Genomic DNA, 22,473 nt, shown 5'->3' on the forward strand with positions numbered 1-22,473 from the left:
ATTACATGCTACATGTTCTCACTCATGTGGAAGCTCAAAAAAAGATGATCCCATGGAAGTGAAAAGTAGAACAGAGTATCCTAGGAAGGGTAGGGGGAAGAGGAATAGGGAGAGATTGATTAAAGGATACAAAATTACAAGAGATAGGAGGAATATGTTCTAGTGTTCTGTACCACTGTAGGATGACTATAGTTAATAACATATCATATAGTTTCAAATATTGAATGTTCCCAACACAAAGAAATGATAAACATTTGAGAGAATGGACATGCTGCATGCTGTGATATGACCACTATACATTTAACGCAGGGTAACATCACTATGTACCCTGTAAATATGTACAATTCTGATGTGTCAATTGAACAGATGCCGTTACAAAGATAAAGCCCTGCATTACGCATACCAGGCAGACATTGACGCTATTGGAATCCCATCAGTCCAGGCACTGAATCCTAGAGAGGATTCAATTCTGCTTGTTCCCCTTTCTTATCTGGGCCCACACAGCCCTTGCCCTTCAGGAGAAAAGTCTCTCCTTGTCTCAGACTTCAAAGCCACAGGCGCAGACCAGGCCTGAGGCAGGAGGGCGTGTGTGCAGCCCAGCGGTGCAAGGGCAGACAGGCCTCTGAGACTCTGGCTGCTCCTCAGTGACCACTCCCTCGTCTTTGTCATCCTCCAACTGGGTCTAAAGATGACACACTTTGGATACCTACAAACTGACAACAACAAATAAATGTCTTTATGAGAAGTGATGATGAGCAAGTCCCCTTTCTAGAGAGTCTCTGAGAATTGCAAAGCTCATAGAAAAGATTTCAAGGATATTACTGTTTACAAAGGCGTGGTGTGAGGATTTAAGAAGTGGGTATGGGCCTCTTTGGGAGCCCAAGCTTTCAATGGGTCCCCAAATTGTTTTTATTCTTATACGTACTGACCATTGTCACTACAAATCCATCTGAAATCCATTTTTTTCAGATGTAGTGACGAATCCATGGATCGCGTTGGATGGAAGCCTGTATGGTATGGGTTATATGGGGGCCAGTCCTAGGCAGTTGGTCCAGGGGCTGGTCACGGGAGGCTCTGGAGAGGCCGGGCTCTGCTTGGGCCGTCTTGGAAGATGAGCAGCTGCGGGGCAGGCCCTGCATCCCCTCGTACTGCTGGAGGTGAGTGGGGCAGGATCCAGAGGTAAGGCCCAGGGGTGTGGGATGGTGCGTTTGTTGTGTTCAGAGAGCTGCAAGCTGATACACCCGAATGCTAGGAATGAGGTGAGAAGACACAAGGAGGAGAGGGACGCAGGGCCCAGGTAGTGGAAGATCCTAAGTGTTATGGGCTCTGAAGAGCAGCAGCCACGGGACTGGAGTGGACTGAAGTAAAAGACACAGCACTCCCCAGGAGACTGGGGTGCGAGGCAAGGGACAGGCTCCCCTTAGCTACACGACTGTCTCCACTGGGAGGCAGCACTGCTCACCACCTTCCCCCGATGGGATTTACGACTAACAGGCACTGTTCCACCAGTTTCCCCTGTGTCTGATGCTTGCAAGTCCATTATATAGTGGCACTATAATTACCCCCATTTTACAGATGGCAAAATTCAGGCCAAGAGAGTTCAAGTACATTGCCCAGGATTACACAGTTATTCAATGGCAGAGCTGGGATGTGAACCCAGGCAGTCTGATGAGATAGCCCACACCCTTAACCTCTGTGGACAAAGCACAGCAGCAAACCTGTATTGCTTGGATGGCACTCCAGTGACTGAAGTTGGGAAGTACCGGTCCAGAGACGCGTCCTCAGGCATTCTGGAATGCCACAAGCCCAAACGGTATGTGTAGGGAATACTTAAGTTTTATGAGGCACTCCATGAATTTAAATTTGCTGCAAAATCATTAAGAATTCATTGGCCTGTCAGCCTCTGAGCAAGCCCAGAGATGGCTGTTTTAGTTTGGAATAATGTGCAGCGTGGCCATATTATGGGAACTTAATGAAATCTCTGCTGACAAGTACATAATGTAATAACGCCATGCAAATTAAAAAGCCAGCCAAGGGCTCAGGACTTGGGAGGAACAGAACTGAGCCTCAGAGAAATTGATCACTTTCAACAAAAAATCAGGAAGCACGGTGGGTAGCTGGAGCCACATCTGCCTGGTGCATCCTCACGTGTAGATGACCAAAAAGCGACCTTGAGGATGACTTCTGCAACCATAAAACACAACCAGGCATTAAAACCACAGCAGCTTCCCTGGGAGAAAGCCTTGAAGTTGGCTCTCAGAGTGGCTGTGACCAGGATGGCAGTGCAAGAGGAGAGGTGCAAGCTGGAGAAGTCCCACTATCTTAAGTCTGTTTGTGTTGCTATCAAGGAACACTGGAGGCTCTGGAGGCTGTGTAATTTAGAAAGAAAAGAGGTTTATTTGGCTCACGGTTCTGCAGGCTGTACAGGAAGCATGGCACCAACATCTGCCCTGCTTCTGGTGAGGCCTCATGAAGCTTTTACTCATGGTGGAGGGCAAGGGGAGCTGGCATGTCATGGGGTGAGAAAGGGGGCAAGAGAGGGGGGAGGTGACAGGCTCTTTCAAACAACCACCCCTTGAATGGCCTAATAGAGAGAGCTCACTCACTACCGTGGGGAGGGCACCAAGCCCAAGTGATTCACCCCCGTGACCCAATACCTCCCACCAGGCCCCACCTCCAACACTGGGGGTCAGATTTCAACACGGGATTTGGAAGGGACTCATGAACAAACTGTATCACCCAGGTAAGGGAAAAAGGATTTGGTTCATGCAGCAAAGGCCTTGCTTGAAACCACAGGTGTGGAACAGGAAGTTTCTAAAGCTGTAAGTATTTAAGTCTTTACTCTGTGGTGGTACTATCATTATCCCCATTTTATAGATGGGAAAACTCAGGCAAAGAATGTTCAAATACATTGCCCAGGATTACACAGCAATTCAATGGCAGAGCTGGGATTTAAACCCAGACAGCCTGGCTGGACAGACTGTCAGGCTGGGAAGACCTAGAGGAGCCCAGTCTTCACACCTAACAAGTGATTGCTCTAAGCTGGCTGGCTCACGGACCCCCAGTGCTTCTGTGGGAAGGACGCGGGCAGAACTAAAAGTCTCCACTCACCCTCCAAGCCCTAAACCCCATGTGGGGAGTGAGAAGCAGAGAAGAACAGAGAGTGGAGAGTATTTTCCTCTTTGCTTCTGAAGAGCCGTTCAGGACAAGGATGCTGTCTAGAGCAGAATGTTCAAGCTGAGGTCACCCAGGACCAGGAAGGAGTGGGCAGAGGCACTGCTGGGTTGTGCGTGTATGCAGCCCCCCAGGGTAGAGAGAGGCAGATAGCTGCCTCCCCACTAAGCAGGCGTCAGCACCCCCAGCGTGGTGTGGATACAGCAATGGAGGGGCACAAGGATTCCTCCTCTAGGGTAAGTAGGAGGCTTGCTAACTTGGAGGATCTCACAGCAAATGTTCGCTGATGGGCCATGAACATGCTAAGCGGATGGCATACAGCAGCGCTATGCCATGCACAGGTGGCACTTGGTTACTGATGAGCTGAGGGTAGGCACAAAGCCCGCGTTCTCAGCGGCACGTCCGGGCAGGTGTCCTCACTGGCTCCAGGTCTCAGCATCTCGACGCTCGGACCTCCCGCATTCCAGCAGAACTCAGGGACGGCGGAGACGGCTCTTTCCTCCTGACGACACATCTAGCGGATCTCTCGTCTAAAGGTCAATGACAGATTGGACCCCAGCCCTTTCCAGAAACCCCTTTGGGATGGTTAGAATGTCCACAATCTTCATTAATGATTCTGGAACCCCCAAAGCATTCTGGTCATAATACCTGAACTGGCCTGAACTCAATGCAGGCAGAACACAACTGGGATACCAATGCCTTTAGCCTTCACTTGTCCCTCCTCACAGAGCCCTGCAGATGTTCCACTGCAGGATAGTCACATGCTGGATGACAGACTGAGGCCCAGGCCCTGCTGGCGTCCAACATGGACGTATCTCGGATCAGCGAGAGCTGCGCAGGAACCACACCACGGTGCGTGCTGGGCACACCTGCTGAGACAGCCCCCTTCGCGACACTGTCCACAGCAGCTGGAAGCGGTGACCGTCTGTGAGTTACAATGGAGGATGCCAGGGTTGAGTCTGGCTATGGAATTAATTAAGCAAATCACAGATAAACCCATTCTCTACTTAAAAACTAAAATATTACAGATTCCATCAATGGATGAATGGATAACAAAATGTGGTCCACCTGTGCAATGGAGTATGATTTGGCCTTAAACAGAAGGGATCTGACACCTGCTACGGCCTGGGGGAACCTGGAGGACACCGTGCTCTGTGCAATAAGCCAGTTGCACAGGGAGGAACACCTTGACGTTCCACTCACATGAGGCACTGGAGGAGTCAAATTCACGGAAAGTAGAGTAGAGGCTGCCAGGACCTGGGATAGGGGAAGGGGGAGCTAGTGGTTAATGGGCAACCAGTTTCTGTTTGGGAACGGGAAAAAGTTCTAGAAATGGATAGTGGAGATGGTTGCACAACACTGTGGATGTGGTCACTGAGTTGTACACTTAAAAATGGTTTCAGTGGAAAAATTTATGTTATGTGTATTTTACCACAATTAAAGAAAATATTAGAAGACAAAAGCTCCCCCCGATACCACTCACCCCAATCCCAGTGCCCCTGCACTCACCCTCCCATCCTACAGGGCTAAGCCCTCCCTGGCTGGGCACGTGTCCTTCCCAATCGTATTCAGGGCACCGACACGTGCCTGCATCTCCAGGTACCTCCTCCACTATGGCACACTGCCCCCATATCTCAGTGAAAAATGCCAGTCTCACTCCAAACATTCCCTTCCTTTTAGATTGGCACACATTTGCCCACCTGGTGCTCAGAGACAGGTCCCCAGGTGTGCACAATGTCTCGTCTCCTGAGGTCTTGAATAAAAGCACATTAATTCCTACTCGTGAGGAGAAGGCACTAACTCAAGGCCGATCGAACCTCACAAAAACGTGAACCATGCCATTTTCCAAAATGTACTTGGGACAGAAAACCTAACAAAAAACCACAGCATGGGCTGGGCATGGTGGCTCACACCTGTAATCCCAGTACTTTGGGAGGCCAAGGCAGGCAGATCATGAGGTCAGGAGTTCGAGACCAGCCTGATCAACATGGTGAAACCCTGTCTCTACTAAAAATGCAAAAATTAGCTGGGTGTGGTGGCACGGGCCTGTAATTCCAGCTACCCAGGAGGCTGAGGCAGGAGAATTGCTTGAACCAGGGAGGCGGAGGTTGCAGTGAGCCAAGATCATGCCACTGCACTCCAGCCTGGGCGATAGAGCAAGACTCTGTCTCAAAAAACAAACAAACAATCAAACAAACAAACAAACAACCCCCCCCCCCAAAAAAACCCAAAAAACCAAAACCAAACCAAAACAAACAAAAAAAACCCAAAAAACCAAAAAACAAACCAAAAAACAAAACAAAACAAACCCACAGTGTGGATCGGCAGGTCCCTTATCCTATGGCTTCAATTAATCTAAAAAGAGCCAAGGGCTGGGCACTTTGGGAGGCGAAGGCGGGCGGATCACTCGAGGCCAGGAGTTCAAGACCAGCCTGTCCAACATGGCAAAACCCTATCTCTACCAAAAATACAAACATTAGCCAGGCACGGTGGCGGTCGCCTGTAATCCCAGCTACTCAGGAGGATGACAGGAGAATCGCTTGAACCCGGGAGGCAGAGGTTGCAGTGGACCAAGGTCGTGTCACTGCACTCCAGTCTGGGCAACAGAGTGAGACCCTGTCTCCAAATGAAAATAAAAACAAACAAGAAAAGAGCCAAGAATCTGAAATTAGGTAAAAGGGGTCTCTGATTGAATGCAGAGGTAACTCAGTCCACTCACTGAAAACACAGACTTGCTTCACAGAGGCGCGCCCAGGGTCTTCACTTAGACAACTGAATCCTAGCTGGGAAAGCCCCAGGCCACTAGCGCTGGGCAGAGGCCTCAGAGCAGGGTGGCACCTGACTGTAATAAGGACTGCGGGCTGACAAGCAGGTGGCAGGAGGCAGCGGGCCAGCTGTACACAGGCATTCCAGCCTCCTTGGGGGTACAGGAGCTTCACACACAGATGCTTCTGAAGGATTACACCACAGTCACACATTAGTACCTGCCGCCACAGGGATGGCTCTCCAATTGCTCAGCAGGGACAGGCAACATTACAAAACGGAACTACAGTCAGAAGGGGGTCTCCGGGTTGCACTTAACCCAGCCCCTCACTGCATGGCAGGTGACCTGGGCCTGGCCATGCTAATGCCCTGCCCGGGGCTTCATGAATGGCAGAGGCAGGCCTGGAACCTGGGGCTTAAGGCCCCTAGGCCAGTGGAGTTTTCCTACATCATGCCATGATTGCAGTATTGCTTCTACAGCAGGAAAAATGTGTTCTACAAAGAGTCCCACCCAAATTAGCTATGCGGAAATGCTGGTTCTTAGAGATTTATATGGTAAATGTATTTCTGTGGAACTTTTCCCCAGTGGTATCATGTATATGATGTTACTGTATCAAGGCAGGAAAATTTCTCCATGTTTCCTTAATACCACCACATCGGCACTCCTCAAAGCTGAGTGTCGGCACGCAGTTCAAGTGGCAGCGCCCTGTCTCTCCTCTGGCACCCGATGCACTGCAGGGTAACTGATGATTTAACAGCGGCGTGTTGCTTGTGGTCCACATCCCCGTCTCTGTCCTCTTTTCCGGAGTGGAGATGTGGCTAAGTCTCAAGCCCGTCTGATTTACATTTCATGGATCTGTTTTACATCTTAGTCCCTGTAACCTGAGTAATTGCTCAGTAGAATCTGTAATTAAAACTCAATACTGTGAAACCCTGTAAGGTTGATCATTTTTCCTTGACATCTAAAAATAAAATAAATTATTCCTCTATCCAGTTGGAGACTCTGACATAGACAAGTATACTATGTTGGCTGCCTTCTTGCCAGTTCACTTAACACCCGCTCTGATGAAATGCCAGCTTGGCAATTATATGAGACGCACATCTACCCTCTTTAACGTGCTGTACTAGCACATTTACTCACAAAGAAAATACAGGAAGGAAATAAGATGAACTGCCCATGCTTATTAAATTAATTTTACCCTCAAGTCATTCATTTGTTTTTCGAAATATTTAATTGTAGGGCGATACCTGTGCAGACAGGCGTGCCTTCCTGTCTGTGGTTCCACATGACGCCATTCATGGGCTAAACATGCACCGAGTACCATCCCCCTGCTGTGGACGGGCTGGCCTGGAGATGAAACACACACAGTGTCTGGGCCCCAAGGAGCTCACTGTCTAGTTCGGGAAAAATGTGTAAATTAATAAATGCCTAATAAAGGAGGAACTTCTATCAAATAGGCTTTCCCATCACAGAGTGGGGGACACAGAGCAGGGACTGGGGGGAGGGAGGAGAATCTCAAAAGGCATCGTGGAGATAAGGTTTCCCTGAATGTGATGTGAGAAGGGCTGTAGGCGGCAGCGAGGGTGCTTCTGATCTAAAGGGGTGATTCTAGCCACTGATGCTTTGGGGTGTTGCCAAGTATCAGAGTATTATGAGATTCTGAAGAGGTTCTAAAAATAATAATAAATTAAAGGCTAAAGTTGAATTAAGTACCAGTTTGGGGAGTATCTTTAGCTTCTTTTGCAAAAAATATAAGCATCAAAACTTTCGCAAAAAATATAAGCTTGGATTCTGTACATACTCTTCCACTTGGATTTTTTAAACGTTAGTTCTGTTTGGTATTAAAACAATAAGGGGGCTTTCATTAAACTTCAGAATTTTGAGAGAAGGGATGAGTATCATGAAATCGAACAAAGACTGGCTCTGAGGATAGTTAGACCCAAGGTTTTCCTAAGGCAAAGGAATTCCTTGAAAATCTCTTGGGAGAAAAAGTGCATTCATAATTTAAATGACTATGCTGCTAATTCATCTGTTACAAAAGCTCACAACCTTGTGTCTCATCTTTTGAAGTGATATACACTGAGGCTCCAAAATTCTGCTCTAGAAAAATTATGGTGGAAATCTCTTGGGAGCCCTGGGTTTGTGTGCCAATTTTGTAGCCCTGGGCAAGTCACCTTATTCCTTCGGGCCTCAGTTTCCCCACACCTGTAGACCGGGGAGTGGAACAGCATCAAGGTCTGGCCTGGCTTCAACACTCTCCATCTAGACTAAGGGCTAACGCTCACTGTCGCCTCCTTCTGGAAGGTGAAGAAGATGCTGCTCCTGACAACACACTGAATAAATGTGCTTATGCTTCTTTAGGTTTTTGCCAGACCAAATGAAGTCAGTGCCTAAAACGCCTTTGGAGTCAGATTTTTCATGATTAACCAGCTCTGAATGGATAACAATTGGCATACATTTAAAACATCCCTCAGTTCATATTAGAGGCAGATGAATACTTGGAGTCCAGTTACAGATTCATCTACAATCTATAACCTTCCATGTAGCTGGGTTAACCTTCTCCCTCTGTCTGCACCTTTCACTTGTTTATCCATAGAAGCAATTATGAGGCTACAGAAAATATAAGGCACACAGAGCCTTCAAAACAGAATGTGGCAGGGGGATTACTTTGGCATTTTTGCAAATGATTTTTAAGAAGTCTGATGCTGTACAACAATGTGAGGAGGTAAGTGGGCAGAGGAATAAGGGGACTCGGTTGCTTCTGCTCCTAAGCAGAATTTTATCGACACCTCTATGTTAGCGGCTTCACCTCCCAATGAAGCGAGTCACAACACCTTAGCCAGTTCTGATGGCTGAGTGAGGCTGTCCGAATGACACTCAGGACTGCCACTCTTTAGTACTGGCCGTGTGGTCTGCCAGAGTCCCCAGGGTCAAGCAGATGGGCGGCTGGGTCCCCTTGCCTTCATTCCAGCCACCATGTAGACGTTTGCCAGATGCCAGCATGGCAACACCCTAGCAACAGACCCTGGACACCTGTCACCAGAGGCCCACCCACTTGGTCTCTGTCAGTTGCCAACAGCCCAGCCCCACCACCCCACAAAGTGCGCGCATGTGCATCTCAAACTGGCCTGGAGCAACCCCAGCTTCCCGGTGGGAGCAGGGTGGTGAGATGTACTCTTGGGGCACATCCTAGCATGGGGGACAGGAAGGATGAAGGCTGGCACTGGGGATAGGACGAAGGCTGGCACTGGGGATAGCCACACTGGCCTCCACAGCAGAAGCTCAGTGGTCACTTTCCCCTCCGCAGGAGTCTCTCCGCTTCTACTCGCAGGCATTTGTGTTGACGCAGGGGTTCCTACTGTCTTACACAATCTCTGTGGAGTGTTGCCTGAGGGCTCCCTAAAATCCATGCCATCAGCAAATCCCAAAATACCCACTTACAGAAAGCATTTCAATCTCACTTTTAATTGCTCCATTTTTATGATGGAAATATAGGTTACCATTTTATTTCCACATCTGCCTTTTGTCAGTATTAACCAATCTTTCTCCCATTTAGATAGTTTGTAGGCAAAACAGATTTGACCAAGAATTTTTTTTAAATGTTTCCTATCGATCTCTCAAATTGATTATTGGATAACTTGTAAAAATAATTATTGCCTATTGATTCAAGCTCCCGGAGACTGTGTGGTTTTCGTGACTTACCGCTTCCAGTTTCCTTTGAAGAAAGCATTTTCCTGTGTGCTTAACTGTTGCTGTAACTGAATTCAGTTTCCCTCCTCTCATGCAGGGAACCCATAGCACTTATTTTATCTGTAATACAGTCTCTTTGTTTAAAGCTGAATTTTGCCCCCCTTTTGAAATAAAACTGTTTTTAGTAGAAGTTGTTGTGCCTGTCAAGTGTGTTTGGGCAAGAAAAAAAGGCTGATACCTGCTGGATTATGTCTGTATAAAAATTCTTGGCCGGGCGTGGTGGCTCATGCCTGTAATCCCAGCATTTTGGGAGGCCAATGTGGGCGGATCACCTGAGGCTGGGAGTTCGAGACCAGCCTGAGAAATATGGAGAAACCCTGTCTCTGCTGAAAAACCCGGTCTCCACAAAATTAGCCGGGCGTGGTGGTGCACGCCGGTAATCCCAGCTACGGGGGAGGCTGAGGCAGGAGAACTGCTTGAACCCACGAGGTGGAGGTTGCTGTGAGCCGAGATTGTGCCGCTGCACTCCAGCCTGGGTGACAAGAGCAGAACTCTGTCTCAAAAAAAAAATTCTTAAATGGTCTTTTAAAAATCATTTCAATGATAACAAGAAGGAAAACTAATTGATCAGCTTAACCCATTTTTATTGAACCCCTATTAGGGCAGGTACTGATAACCCAGTAATTTTAAGAAATGTTTTTGTCAATGTTAAACAATGTACTTAAATAAGAAAGAGGGCACTGAGGATTCCTCCCAGAAGTGTAGCTCTGCCAAGTAAATGCTGCTCTCAGCAGCCCAGGGCCCTCCGCTTGCCGGCGTTCCGGGTCCCTGGGCCACAGCACCCCGGCTCGGCATGTGTGACTGGGCGGAGCAGCAGGTGGTGGTCCCTGTGGCTCTGGAGTCCACCTGCTGGAATTCAGACCCCAGCCCCACTTACTAGCCATGGGGCCTCAGCAACACCGCATCTCTCTGTGCCTCAGTTTCCTCATCTGCACTGGAGGCCGTCCTGGTCTCTACCTCAGAGGGTCTTCAGGAAGATTTAAGGAGCTAAGTTATGTAAAGTGCTTAGCAGAGTCTAAGAAACAAACCTCAAGAGATATTAAAAATCAGTATTATTCTGACCAAAATAATTTTAATGATATATAAAAGAGCCAAAAAATTAGGACTATTTACATATTGGAATTGTGTGTGTGTGTTTTTTAAAATGAGGCATTTATTTAACCTGAGGTCATTTAAATGTTTTATAATAGCTTTCTTCATGAAATTAAAAAAATTAAAACTCCGTGTAGCATGTCCATTTTTTTCCTAAAGGTTTCTGCATGGCCAGCCTCTGGAGTGTCTTCTCCCAGCCAGTGTCCTTTACCGCAGCACACTCACGGCCTCTGCGCTACAGTTTACCTCTTCATTTGGGGAATCGGTTCTGTTCCTTACTCTCCAATGTTACGCAGTGCAGCGTGATCCTTCTCTAATTTCCTCATTATTTCCCATACTGCTTATTAGCTTCTTATTGCTTTCCCAGATGCTTTTGATGATCGCGCTGATTGCCAGCAGCTCTTTCCTCTAATTCACCAGCTTCACACATTCGGCCCTTTGCGTTTCTGTCTCCACGCATTTCATGCAAAACACACACGTTAGGTGGGCTCGAGGTGAGAATATTTTTCTACTAGGTGTGGACCTGATTAGAAGTCTTGGGGGAAAGAGCAAGAAAACTGCACACACTTGCTTCCCGCGGGGTTGGAGGGATGGGTTTGGGTGTGGAAAGCACTTTGCCAGCAAGATGCCCTGTCTGTGCCTGCGGGGAGGTCGGGGGAGCGGGCTGGGGAGACCTTCCCTGCTCGTGAACCTGGAACACTGCCGTGACTGAAGACTCCTCAACGTGCCTGCATGCGTGCGGGTCCCCACAGTGCAGGGGAAATGCATAGAGCCAGCACCAAGCTTGTTTTACTTTCTTTCATCACTTCCAGGAATACTGATGACTTCTGCTGTCCAAGATGGTCAAGATATCTGCTCTCTTCATGGAATTGGACAGGACCATCAGATCTCACAGGCCCTTCGAGGATGGCATCTGTTTCATTTCACTACACAATCTCGAATCCTCTTTTATGTATGAACAGTGTGTGTTCCACCGGGCGTGGTGGCTCATGCCTGTAATCCCAGCACTTTGGGAGGCTGAGGCAGGCGGATCACTAGGTCAGGAGACCGAGACCATCCTGGCTAACACGGTGAAACCCCGTCTCTACTAAAAATACAAAAAAATTAGCCAGGCATAGGTGGAGGGTGCCTGTAGTCCCAGATACTCAGGAGGCTGAGGCAGGAGAATGGTGTGAACCCAGAAGGCGGAGCTTGCAGTGAGCAGAGATGATGCCACTGCACTCCAGCCTGGGCGACAGAGCGAGACTCCATCTCAAAAAAAAAAAAAAAAAAAAAAAAAGAAAAAAAGAAAAAAGAAAAGTGTGTTCCATGCAGTTGACTCATAGGATCTTCTTCTTTTTTTTTTTTTTTTTTTTTTTGAGACGGAGTCTCGCTCTGTCACCCAGGCTGGAGCTCAGTGGTGCGATCTCGGCTCACTGCAAGCTCTGCCTCCCAGGTTCCCGTCATTCTCCTGCCTCAGCCTCCTGAGTAGCTGGGACTACAGGCGCCCGCCACCACGCCCGGCTAATTTTTTGTATTTTTAGTAGAGACGGGGTTTCACCGTGTTCGCCAGGATGGTCTTGATCTCCTGACCTCGTGATTCGCCCACCTCGGCCTCCCAAAGTGCTGGGATTACAGGTGTGAGCCACTGCGCCCGGCACAGGATCTTCTTTTGCAACTTCTTATCATCCTTTTTCAAAATATGTTAAGTCTTCTGTGTGCTTCCCAAACAGCAGGGCTCAGCAGCGTCTCCGGAGCCCTTCTCAAAACACAGGCTGCCAGGCCCACTGCAGGCGTTTTTATTCAGCAGGCCTGGGGCTGGGGCTGGGGCTGGGCCTGAGATCTGTGTTTCTAGTAAGTTCCCAAGTGATGCTGATGCTGCTGGCCCAGGGACTGCACTTTGAGAACCACTGACATTTGAAAATCAGTTTTGAATGCTTTTCCCACATTTGTGAGTGATTTGGTGAAGCTTTTTTCATTTCTTGGTTTCCCCACCTACAAATAGGAATAAATCTACCAATCTCTGGTTCCTTGGATCCAGGAAGAGCTAAGGAATCCGTGAGTACTATGGTTAATATATTTTCACATGTAAGAAGTGTGCAACTGATCTGAAGAAAAGCATATTTCTAAAATGTGAAGACACAATCAGCAAACATCACAGTGCATGTGTCTGCCACGAGGGAGGCGTAAGACGTCAAGTGCAATGTTTTCTTTCTTTGCCCCTCTGTTCCATGAGGGCAGGACTGTCTGTCTTGCTTACGATGACACCTCCATCCCTGGAGAACACTGTTTTAAGCACTCACATGTTGGGCTGAGAGCCCTCACTGGGGAGCTTGTTGAATTAGCATCAACATTCTACACCTGCTCTTAGAGCAGACGAGCACATTGTTTTTTAAGAGATAGGCTCTTGTTCTGCCACCCAGGCTGCCTTGAAGTGTTGCAATCATAGTTCACTGCAGCCTTGAACTCCTGGGCTCAAGTGATCCTCTCACCTCAGCCTCCTGAGTAGCTGGGCTATAGCTGCATGCTCCCATGTGTGGCCAGTTTTTTAAATTTATGGTAGAGATGGGGTCTCACTTTGTTGCCCAGGCTGGTCTCGAATTGCTGTGCTCAAGTGATCTTGCTGCCTCAGCCTCCCAAAGTGTTGGGTACAGCCATGAGCCACCATGCCCAGCTGCAAATTTTGCATTATAAATGATAATGTGTACTCAGTACCCTTAATTTACCTGATGAGGAATGGTGATGGCATGCACCAATGTTTTGGGAGAGTGGCACTCACATCTCCATTATCTCCAGAAGTCCTTACTTCCTGTGACTTCCTCCAAACCACTTTAGATAAACACCATGTGGGCAACCTCTCCAACAGCCTTCTCCTTCTCTTGTCATTCCTCAACAGTGAATTCCTGGGCAGGAAACCTGATGTCAGCCTGTCCCACATATTACCTTCCTGATCTTCCATGCTGCGGTTTTCTAGGATGTTCTAATGTAACGTAGACCTGGACCTCCAAATACAAGACCAGGCTGTGTCTTGCACAAGGGCTCCCAGCTGAGGAAGGAGCTCTGTCATTAAGCTATGCGCCCAGTGCAGGCTGTAGCCACCTGGCAGGGGCACCTTTCCCCAGTGTGTACAATTTCAGAGCAGCTCTTGCACCCAGCTCCCTCTTCCATTCTGGCACCTCCTGTCTTCCCAGCGCATCGAAGCGGGATTCCTCCTAGATGCTCCTAGATACTACTCCCTTCTTCTTGTGGTTTGGATCATGCATCTTCCCCCCCAACCCCTCGGTTGTTGGCTGTGACCCTGGAAAGATTTCATGTTTTTTCTGGAAGAAGGATCAGTCAGTATGACTGCCTTCTAGATGAGCACTAAAGCCCTGCTGTATGCCTGAGCAAAATGACTAAAGATGCATTTCTCTTCAGGCATCTGCGTCCATCAGTGGAACGACCTAGCGCTTTGACAGGGTTTACTTTCGGGTGAAAAACACAAGTGCTCTCTTCTGCTGCTCCTCCTTCACAACCGAGTGCTCAAGTGTGACTCTGCAAAGCACACGAGAGTACCAAGTGAGCGGACCCTCCCGTTCTCTGGCCACCAGCTGCTGCAGCTCTTTCTTCACCTAAAGCCCAGCTGGTCCTGCCACGGCCCAGAAGGCTCAACATATTATAAACATCCCCAGGCAGCTCGTGCAATGCCATCGCTCACCTATCTTGGCTCCACTTGCTGGGGCATAAATCATTCACACGTCCCATCTTCCCCACGTCACCAGAGACTCCTCCTGTGCTCACTGCACCCCCGCCAAGTCCCTGCCCAGTCTCTGGGTGCATCATGCTGCTGCCGCTGCCACCTCTTCCTGGCCAGCGTCTCCACCCTTGCGGTCACTTCATTCCAGAACTCTGGAACTCTGCAGCTGCCGCATATTAACCAAGCCTTTGTATTTTCTGTATTTCCTAATGTTTTCACATCTGGAGCCTTGCTGATTCTAGAGAGGCTGCTCCTCCCAGGGTTCGCTAATTCCTAGACAGAGTAAAAGATTCACCTGCAAGTGTACTTTTCACACACAAACCAACCCATCCAGAGCCGATACCCCAACCACTTCCGGTGTCGGGCTCTCACTCGTGGGCCACCATCCGCCTGCCTCAGTCACCCTGGGGCCAGCTTCCAGACAGCTAGGGGCGGCCCTATGCCCACGAGCTGCAGAAATGATCAAACTACCAAAACTCAACCTGCACAGCCTGCCCCACCTGCTCCTCCTGCAGAAACCACAATAAAGGCTCTTGCCCACGTTTTCGCCTCCCTGTCTGCCTCCTGACCCACCCTGGTGCTTCCCAGGAGGCCTTGTGTGGCCCCATCTACCCCCTCCTCCTGGGAACTGAGAGTAACAAATGATCTTCCAATGGCAATTGTGTCCTGGCCTGCTGACCTCACTATACCTGGATCATAATAAAACTCACAACTTAACACAGGCTCGGCCTCAGTCAAGTCTCTTGGTCACCTCATCTTGTCACCCTCCATAGGAGGATGGCAGGACAGGGCTTCAGCCTCCAACCCTCCTGAGCTTCCATGTTTCTTAAAGCTCTGGCCTCCCCATCTCAGGAAACGGACCCAGTTGCCATCACTGCCTCCTCTCTCACCTTTAAGAGTCACCTCAGATCCATCAGCAAGTCTCACCCGGGCCACTCTCAAAGCATCTCTCGAATCAGCCCTCTGCAGGTGACACCCAGCCTTCCCCAGTGCAGGCACCGGGATGTCACACAGGCCAGTGTGTGTGCTGCCTCTGTCCTGGCCCTCGCCCGGCGCCACGCCTTCTCCACCAAGCAGACAGATGGGTCCTCACAGAGCACAATCTGGGGCACAGGAGTCCCCTGCTCAAGACCCTCCAGTGCGTCTTTATGTCTTTGTAGAATAAGCCCGTGCTCCTCAGACCCCATAGTGCCTGACCCCACCTGCCTTTCCAAGTCACCTTCTGTCCTCTCTTGTCCACCATGCTCCAACCACACTGGACTTCCTCTCTCGGATCCGGGAGAAGCCGAGCGGAAGCCAGCTTTTGCCTTGTCTGTTCCCCTTTGCCTAGAACACTTTTCCACCCAGAAGTTTGTTTGACTTCCTCTTTCCAAACATTCAGGCTTTAGCACGAACATCAGCCCCTCAGAGGGGTCTCTCCTGACCACCCTACTCGGTACACAGCACTATTCAAAAGCATGTTCCTCACGTGTGTCTGGGTTCTTCAGGCTCCCGCCCGCCTCTGCCACGCAATGTGCTTTTCAGGTGATCAGAGGCTTGCTCTGGAGATGTATCTAGAATACCTGGCACCGGCGACAGCATTGGCATGAGGCAGTGTGGCTGCTTAACAAATACCAGCTCCCTTCACTGCCCTTTCGGATTCCTCTATTTTCCACAGTTGCTGAGATGCACACTCCCCAGTCTATAGGTTTGGGCCCTCTTAGTGGATTCCCCATGGATCTGTGACCTTTGCCTGTGAGCTCTTCTTTAACGAGAATTTTCTTCCTCTGAGTCCTGAATGCCTCTGTGGGAGGCTGTGTTTTGGACCCTGAGGGGTCCAATGCGCTTCACTGGTTCTTACACTGATATCTCAGCCTCAGGGAGCAGCTGGAACTTGGAACACACAGCCCTGGGTGGTGCAGACTTCAAGGCTCCAATTTCTTCGGGGTGAATCTTTTTCTGCTCACGGTCCAAGGCAGTCCGCCAGCTCTGGGCTGAGTCCCTGTGGCAGGCAAAGATCTCCCAGTCCTGTGGCCATTGACAGTTTTGACTCCTGGCTTGACTGAAGGAGCTCAGTTCTAACTGCATCAGAGGCCTGGGAGCTCAGCTCTAGCCCCCGCGCAGGTGTTGAAAGCCAGGCTCCTCACACTTCTCTCTGGTTCAGATGCCCGGGAGCTGCCTCTGTGTCTGCTCCTGCTGGGACTCCCTCCTGGGTTTGACCCCGGGAACTTCCCTTTCTTGCACTGGAGCTCAGCCTTGTACTTCTAAAAAATGCTGTATTTTATCCAGCATTTATGTGTGTGTGTGGCGGGGTCCACGTCTGTTCAGTCTACCAGCTCAACCAGAAGATTCCTTCTGGCCAGTCCCCATACGTTTGTCTTTACTACCCCTACCCCAAGAAGCAGCCCCTTGGGGACGGTGCCTCGTGCAGCTTGGTTTCTAGTCCTTGCTAATGTACGTGCTCCCCCGTCTGCTCTTCAGAGATACAGCACTCCAAAGCACCAAGCACGCTGCTGGGCACCCTGGTGCATGCAATAAATACTTGTTCATTAAAGGAAAGCAAGCAACCTTCAATATTTTGCTACCAACAGCTGGTCATGCTGGCTGGTGCTACAGCTCACCCCCTCTCCCCAGCCGGCCACTTCACATCCTGTCAAACAACAGAGCCCACTGCAGCAGATGGGAGGAAGATGATAAAAAAGGGTAGGCAATTATTGGCTTTTAAAGCCAATAATTCTAGTGGAGCCTTTCAAGGCTGGTAAGCAAAGGTGGTTTACATTTCTCACCACCAATTTTTTAACCTGCTCCCATAACACCCAGACTCCTACATATATTAAGAGGATGCAATAATAATAATAATAGTGACTAATATTTAATATTTATGAGTACTTACAGAGCAGACATGTACTAACCACCTTAATAGTAATATAAATATGAAAATAATTATGATTATTATGGCAGTTAACATACATATGGCACTAAGTGCCAGGCACCGTTCTAAATGTCTCATACGTTAATTCACTGATTCCTTCCAACCCCATTATTGACCATGATGACTCACAGCTGGTGAACCTGAGGCACAGAGAGATTAAATGACTTGCTCAGGGTCACACAGCTATTAAGTAGCAGAGGTCCAGGCTCCGTGTCCGAGCCTCCCTTCAGACTGCCCCTCCATGCATATCTTTTCCGTGCGTTATTTCAGTCTTCAAAATAACCCCACGAAATAAGAACTATTATGACCCGCTTTTTACAGACATGAGAAAATGCGGGCTCAGAGAGGTGTGAAGCGGGCTGGAGGCAGCACAGCCAGTCGCTGGGCCAGCTCTACCCAGACTGCAGAGCTGGAGCTGTGAGCGGGAGGCAGAGCACCTCAGGACCACTGTCCTCATGCACACACATGCACATACACGCACACACATGCACACATGTTTACTTCTGCAAGTCCCCTGGATGTCTTTTCAAAAGCTATATAATTTGTTTTTAAAACTGCGTATTTCAAAGAATTTTTCTGAGGTTTTAGAGTGTATTTAAATAAATGAATGCCTTACCTTGCCTATCACTAAACCTCAGTATGTTTCTAAAATGAAAAAAAAAAAACAAAAACCTGGCCCTTCTCACATGGGTCAGCCTGCATACCTGCATAACTGCATAACCACATACCTGCATACCTGCATAACTGCGGCTGCTCTGGAAAGACCTCCTCTGCCACTTCTCCCTTGTCAGGTGTCCTCCTGCCTGCGACAGGTGGGAGCAGAGCCTGGGGTGAGGGAAACAACCCTGTCTGACCTCTGCTCTCAGGAGTATGAGTCGCCAGGAGGCTGTGCCCTGTTCTCCTAGTGTAGGAGAGAACACCGGTGCAGGCTAGCAGCAGAGGAAGTGGCAGAGAGAATCTGCAGGGGTGGGGACGCAGGATGGAAGCTGAGGGAAGACAGGGGCCTGCTGGGTAGAGGGGGTGAGCTGTGGCACCAACCCGTATGACCAGCTTTTGGTAGCAAAATATTGAGAGTTGCTTGTTTTCCTTTAACGAGCAAGTATTTATTGCGTGCACCAGGGTGCCCAGCAGCCTACGTGGTGCTTTGGAGTACCGTATCTCTAAAGAGCAAACAAGGAACAGGGGCCAGGCAGGGGAAGACAGGAACCAGGTGTGGCAAGAGTCGGCCACTTCAGGTCCAGGCTCTGACATGAGCCAGTGGGGGTCAGGGGACCGCAGTTCTGTCCTCTATAGGATGGGCTGCTGAGATATGAGGGTGGAACCATTTACTATTGCAAAGTGCTTGCCATCTGTGACTGGTACAGTGGGAAGCACAGAGAAGCATTTGTTAGACAAATCAGCACCCTTGAACTCCGAAACAGCTACGCCCAGCAAAGGCTGCCACAAGGGAGGGAGCAGAAAGGCTTCCTTAGGAGATAAAAGGAAGAAAGCTGCCACTCCATCCTTCTCCAGACAAACCACTGCTCATTCTCTGCTCCTTAACGCCCTGCTGGGGCAGGAGGGCTGTCCCGGAACGCGCTTGTGCTGTGGGAGGGGTTTGAACATCCCACTCTGGGACAAGAGCTGGAGGTAGCCCCAGCAGAGGAGCTCAGTTCTGGCAGCGGTGGCTGCTGAATGGCGTCTCCGGCAGGTGGCCTTTTCTATCTGCTATTGCTGGCCCCTGCTGCTGCCGAGGTCCTCATGACACAGTCGGCAAGAACCAGCCTCTTGGGAAACCACGCCCGCACCCTCGCGGTACATCTACTACCCACACCCGCACCCTCGTGGTACGCGGACTACCCACACCCGCACCCTCGCGGGGCATCTACTACCCACACCCGCACCCTCGCGGGGCATCTACTACCTACACCCGCACCCTCGCGGGGACTCTACTACCCACACCCGCACCCTCGTGGGGCATCTACTACCCACACCCGCACCCTCGTGGGGCATCCACTACCCACACCTGCACCCTCGCGGGGCATCCACTACCCGCACACGCACCCTCGCGGTGACTCTACTACCCACACACGCACCCTCGTGGGGCATCTCCTACCCACACCCGCACCCTCGTGGGGCATCTCCTACCCACACCTGCACCCTCGTGGGGCATCTACTACCCACACACGCACCCTCGCGGGGCATCTACTACCCACACCCACACCCTCGCGGGGCATCTACTACCCACCCCCGCACCCTCGCGGTGACTCTACTACCCACACCCGCACCCTCGCGGTGACTCTACTACCCACACACGCACCCTCGTGGGGCATCTACTACCCACGCCCGCACCCTCGCGGGGCATCCACTACCCACCCCCGCACCCTCGCGGTGACTCTACTACCCACACCCGCACCCTCGTGGGGCATCTACTACCCACACCTGCACCCTCGCGGGGCATCCCCTACCCGCACACGCACCCTCGCCGTGACTCTACTACCCACACCCGCACCCTCGCGGGGCATCTACTACCCGCACCCGCACCCTCGCGGGGCACACCCGCACCCTCGCGGGGCATCTACTACCCGCGCCCGCACCCTCGCGGTGACTCTACTACGCGCGCCCGCACCCTCGCGGTGACTCTACTACCCGCGCCCGCACCCTCGCGGGGCATCTACTACCCGCGCCCGCACCCTCGCGGGGCATCTACTACCCGCGCCCGCACCCTCGCGGGGCATCTACTACCCGCGCCCGCACCCTCGCAGTGACTCTACTACCCGCGCCCGCACCCTCGCGGTGACTCTACTACCCGCGCCCGCACCCTCGTGGTGACTCTACTACCCGCGCCCGCACCCTCGCGGGGCATCTACTACCCGCGCCCGCACCCTCGCGGGGATTCTACTACCCGCGCCCGCATCCTCGCGGGGCATCTACTACCCACACACGCACCCTCGCGGTGACTCTACTACCCACACACGCACCCTCGCGGGGCATCTACTACCAGGGCAGGGGCGGGGAGGCAGTACCACTAAGCCAAAAGATAGGTGCTTTCTTCCCCTTCCCTTCCAGGCACCTGAGCAAAGGACGCTCAGCTCCCCTGAACCCTTAAAGCAAGGATAAGACTGACTGCATGGCCAGAAATTTGGTTTTCATTGTTGACTAAACAGTAGCAACACAGGGTCACATCCATAATCTACTTATAGGTAAGGTGAGAGTATCAGCATGGAGGGGGATGGGAAGGAAGTTTGGGAAAGGAAGAGAAACAGCATTTACAAAAGGGGAAAACAATCATTTTCAGGGTAAACATTGCTCTATCCATGGAGCAGTGGTTTTCAGTCTTGACTCAACATTAATTCCCTGGAGAGTTCTTTTAAAAACCTAGTGGCCCAGGTCAAACCCCCTTTACCAGTGTGTTTAGTGCCTTCCCCCCTGCCCCCTGCTCGGAAGCCAGCAACTCAAAAGACTTAAGGTTACCCATAGTTCAAAAAGGCATATTGGACTGATACTGAGCAGGGTGGGCAAGCTATTTTTTTGTAAAGGACCAGATAGTAAATATTTTCAGCTTTATATAATACCATCCTGCTGCATCCACTCAACTCTGTGGATAGCCAGAATAACTGTGTATAGCCATGTAAACACACGAGCATGGCTGTGTTCCAATAAAACTTTATTTACAAAAACAGACAGTGGGCCCAATGTGACCCACAGGCTGAAGGTTGCCCACCCCTCACCTAGAAGAAATAGGGAGGCTTTTCTAAATCACTCTTTTATTATCTCCAAATTCCCCCCTCCTAACACAAGACCCCCACCTCCCTGCAAATCCATTCATAAAAATTCATGTCAGAATAACCCTGTGGGGTGGGTAGCCAGTAGTTATAAAGCCAGACTGGCCAGTGGATTTGCAGATTTTTGGAGCTGGGTGAAGGGCACGGGGGACTCATTCCACTCTTCTGTCTATTTTTGTGTATATTTGAACATTTTTCCAAGACAGAAAGTTCAAAAAATAACATTTTTTAAAAAGAGAGGAAAACCTTCTCAGACAGAACCACAAGCTGAAACTAGCGGGAAGTGTGGGGATCCTGTGTCCTGCCCGGGGCTGGGCCTTCAGGAAGCACGTGCAGACGCGCCAGCCCAGCGCGCTGTGCAGAGGATACTCACGACCAGTAGAGCAGCATGAGCAGGAAGGGGCAGATGATGAGGGCCTGCAGCACCTGCCAGTCCCGGCACAGGGCGGCTAGCCCGGGCATGAGGAACTGGCCCGCCATGGCCACGAAGCTCGCCACCATCGTAATCATGAACCGTTTTCCAGGGGGGCACAGCTCTATTCCTAGAACACAGAACCAATGAGAGAGAGATGAGTGCCCCGCTCAACAGCCCGAGGAATCCTGGGTGCACCTGGGCCAGTGCACTGCTCAACCCACTGACGACTGAAATTGTTTTCATTTGCTGCCCACCACAAGTGCCCTATGTGGTGTGCCAGTGTTTTATGGGCACATTGAGGCTCCAACTGGGAAGGGAAGCGAGATGGTGGTTCAAGGCCACAGGGCTAGTCGACGACAAAGGGATGCTATAATTCAGAGCAGTTTAGCTCAGAAACCAGGAAACTGTGCTGCCTATGGGACAGATAACCCATTGTTCCCGCTTCCTCTGCTCTCCAGACGTCACTGAGCTTGCTGTCCAGCACGTTCCCCCCTCATGCCCATCCTGTTGCCATTCCTTCCTGTCCATGATGCCGTATCAGGGGCCATCTCGACCTCTAGACAGGATACCAGGCATGTCCATATACTCACTACCCACAGGCACCACCTGCCCCTTCTGCTTCTCACTCCAGGGCTCCCTGAGCAGTCCGAGCTCCAGCCGCCTACTCACACTGTGAGACGGAGGGAGACTGAGTTGAGTCCCAGTTTGTCTATTAAACAAGACAGAAACCAACAATAAGGCTGACTCAGATCATACAGCAATGACCCTACCACAAAGCGCCTTCTCCATGTGGGAGTTCCGCGGGCCACTGCAACACGGTTGAGTCGCGCATCCTTTCTCTGTCCCTGTTGGACAACTTCCCCTGGGCAAGGCCCATGTCTAATTCAT

The 22,473-nt window shown here is 50.4% G+C and overlaps 1 protein-coding gene across 3 annotated transcripts in view; it reads right to left on the minus strand.

Moving 5' to 3' along the window:
* The window catches only part of SLC22A23 (solute carrier family 22 member 23), a 191,832-nt gene that overhangs the window by 33,807 nt on the left and 135,552 nt on the right, over positions 1–22,473 (minus strand). For all 3 annotated transcript variants that reach the window (XM_073005627.1, XM_007973822.3, XM_073005626.1), the window contains one exon: positions 21,544–21,712. In XM_073005627.1, coding sequence (XP_072861728.1) covers positions 21,544–21,712 — 169 coding nt within the window. The remainder of the gene's footprint in view (positions 1–21,543; positions 21,713–22,473) is intronic.

This window comes from Chlorocebus sabaeus, chromosome 17, assembly GCF_047675955.1.
Source record: "Chlorocebus sabaeus isolate Y175 chromosome 17, mChlSab1.0.hap1, whole genome shotgun sequence".
Lineage (NCBI taxonomy): Eukaryota > Metazoa > Chordata > Mammalia > Primates > Cercopithecidae > Chlorocebus > Chlorocebus sabaeus.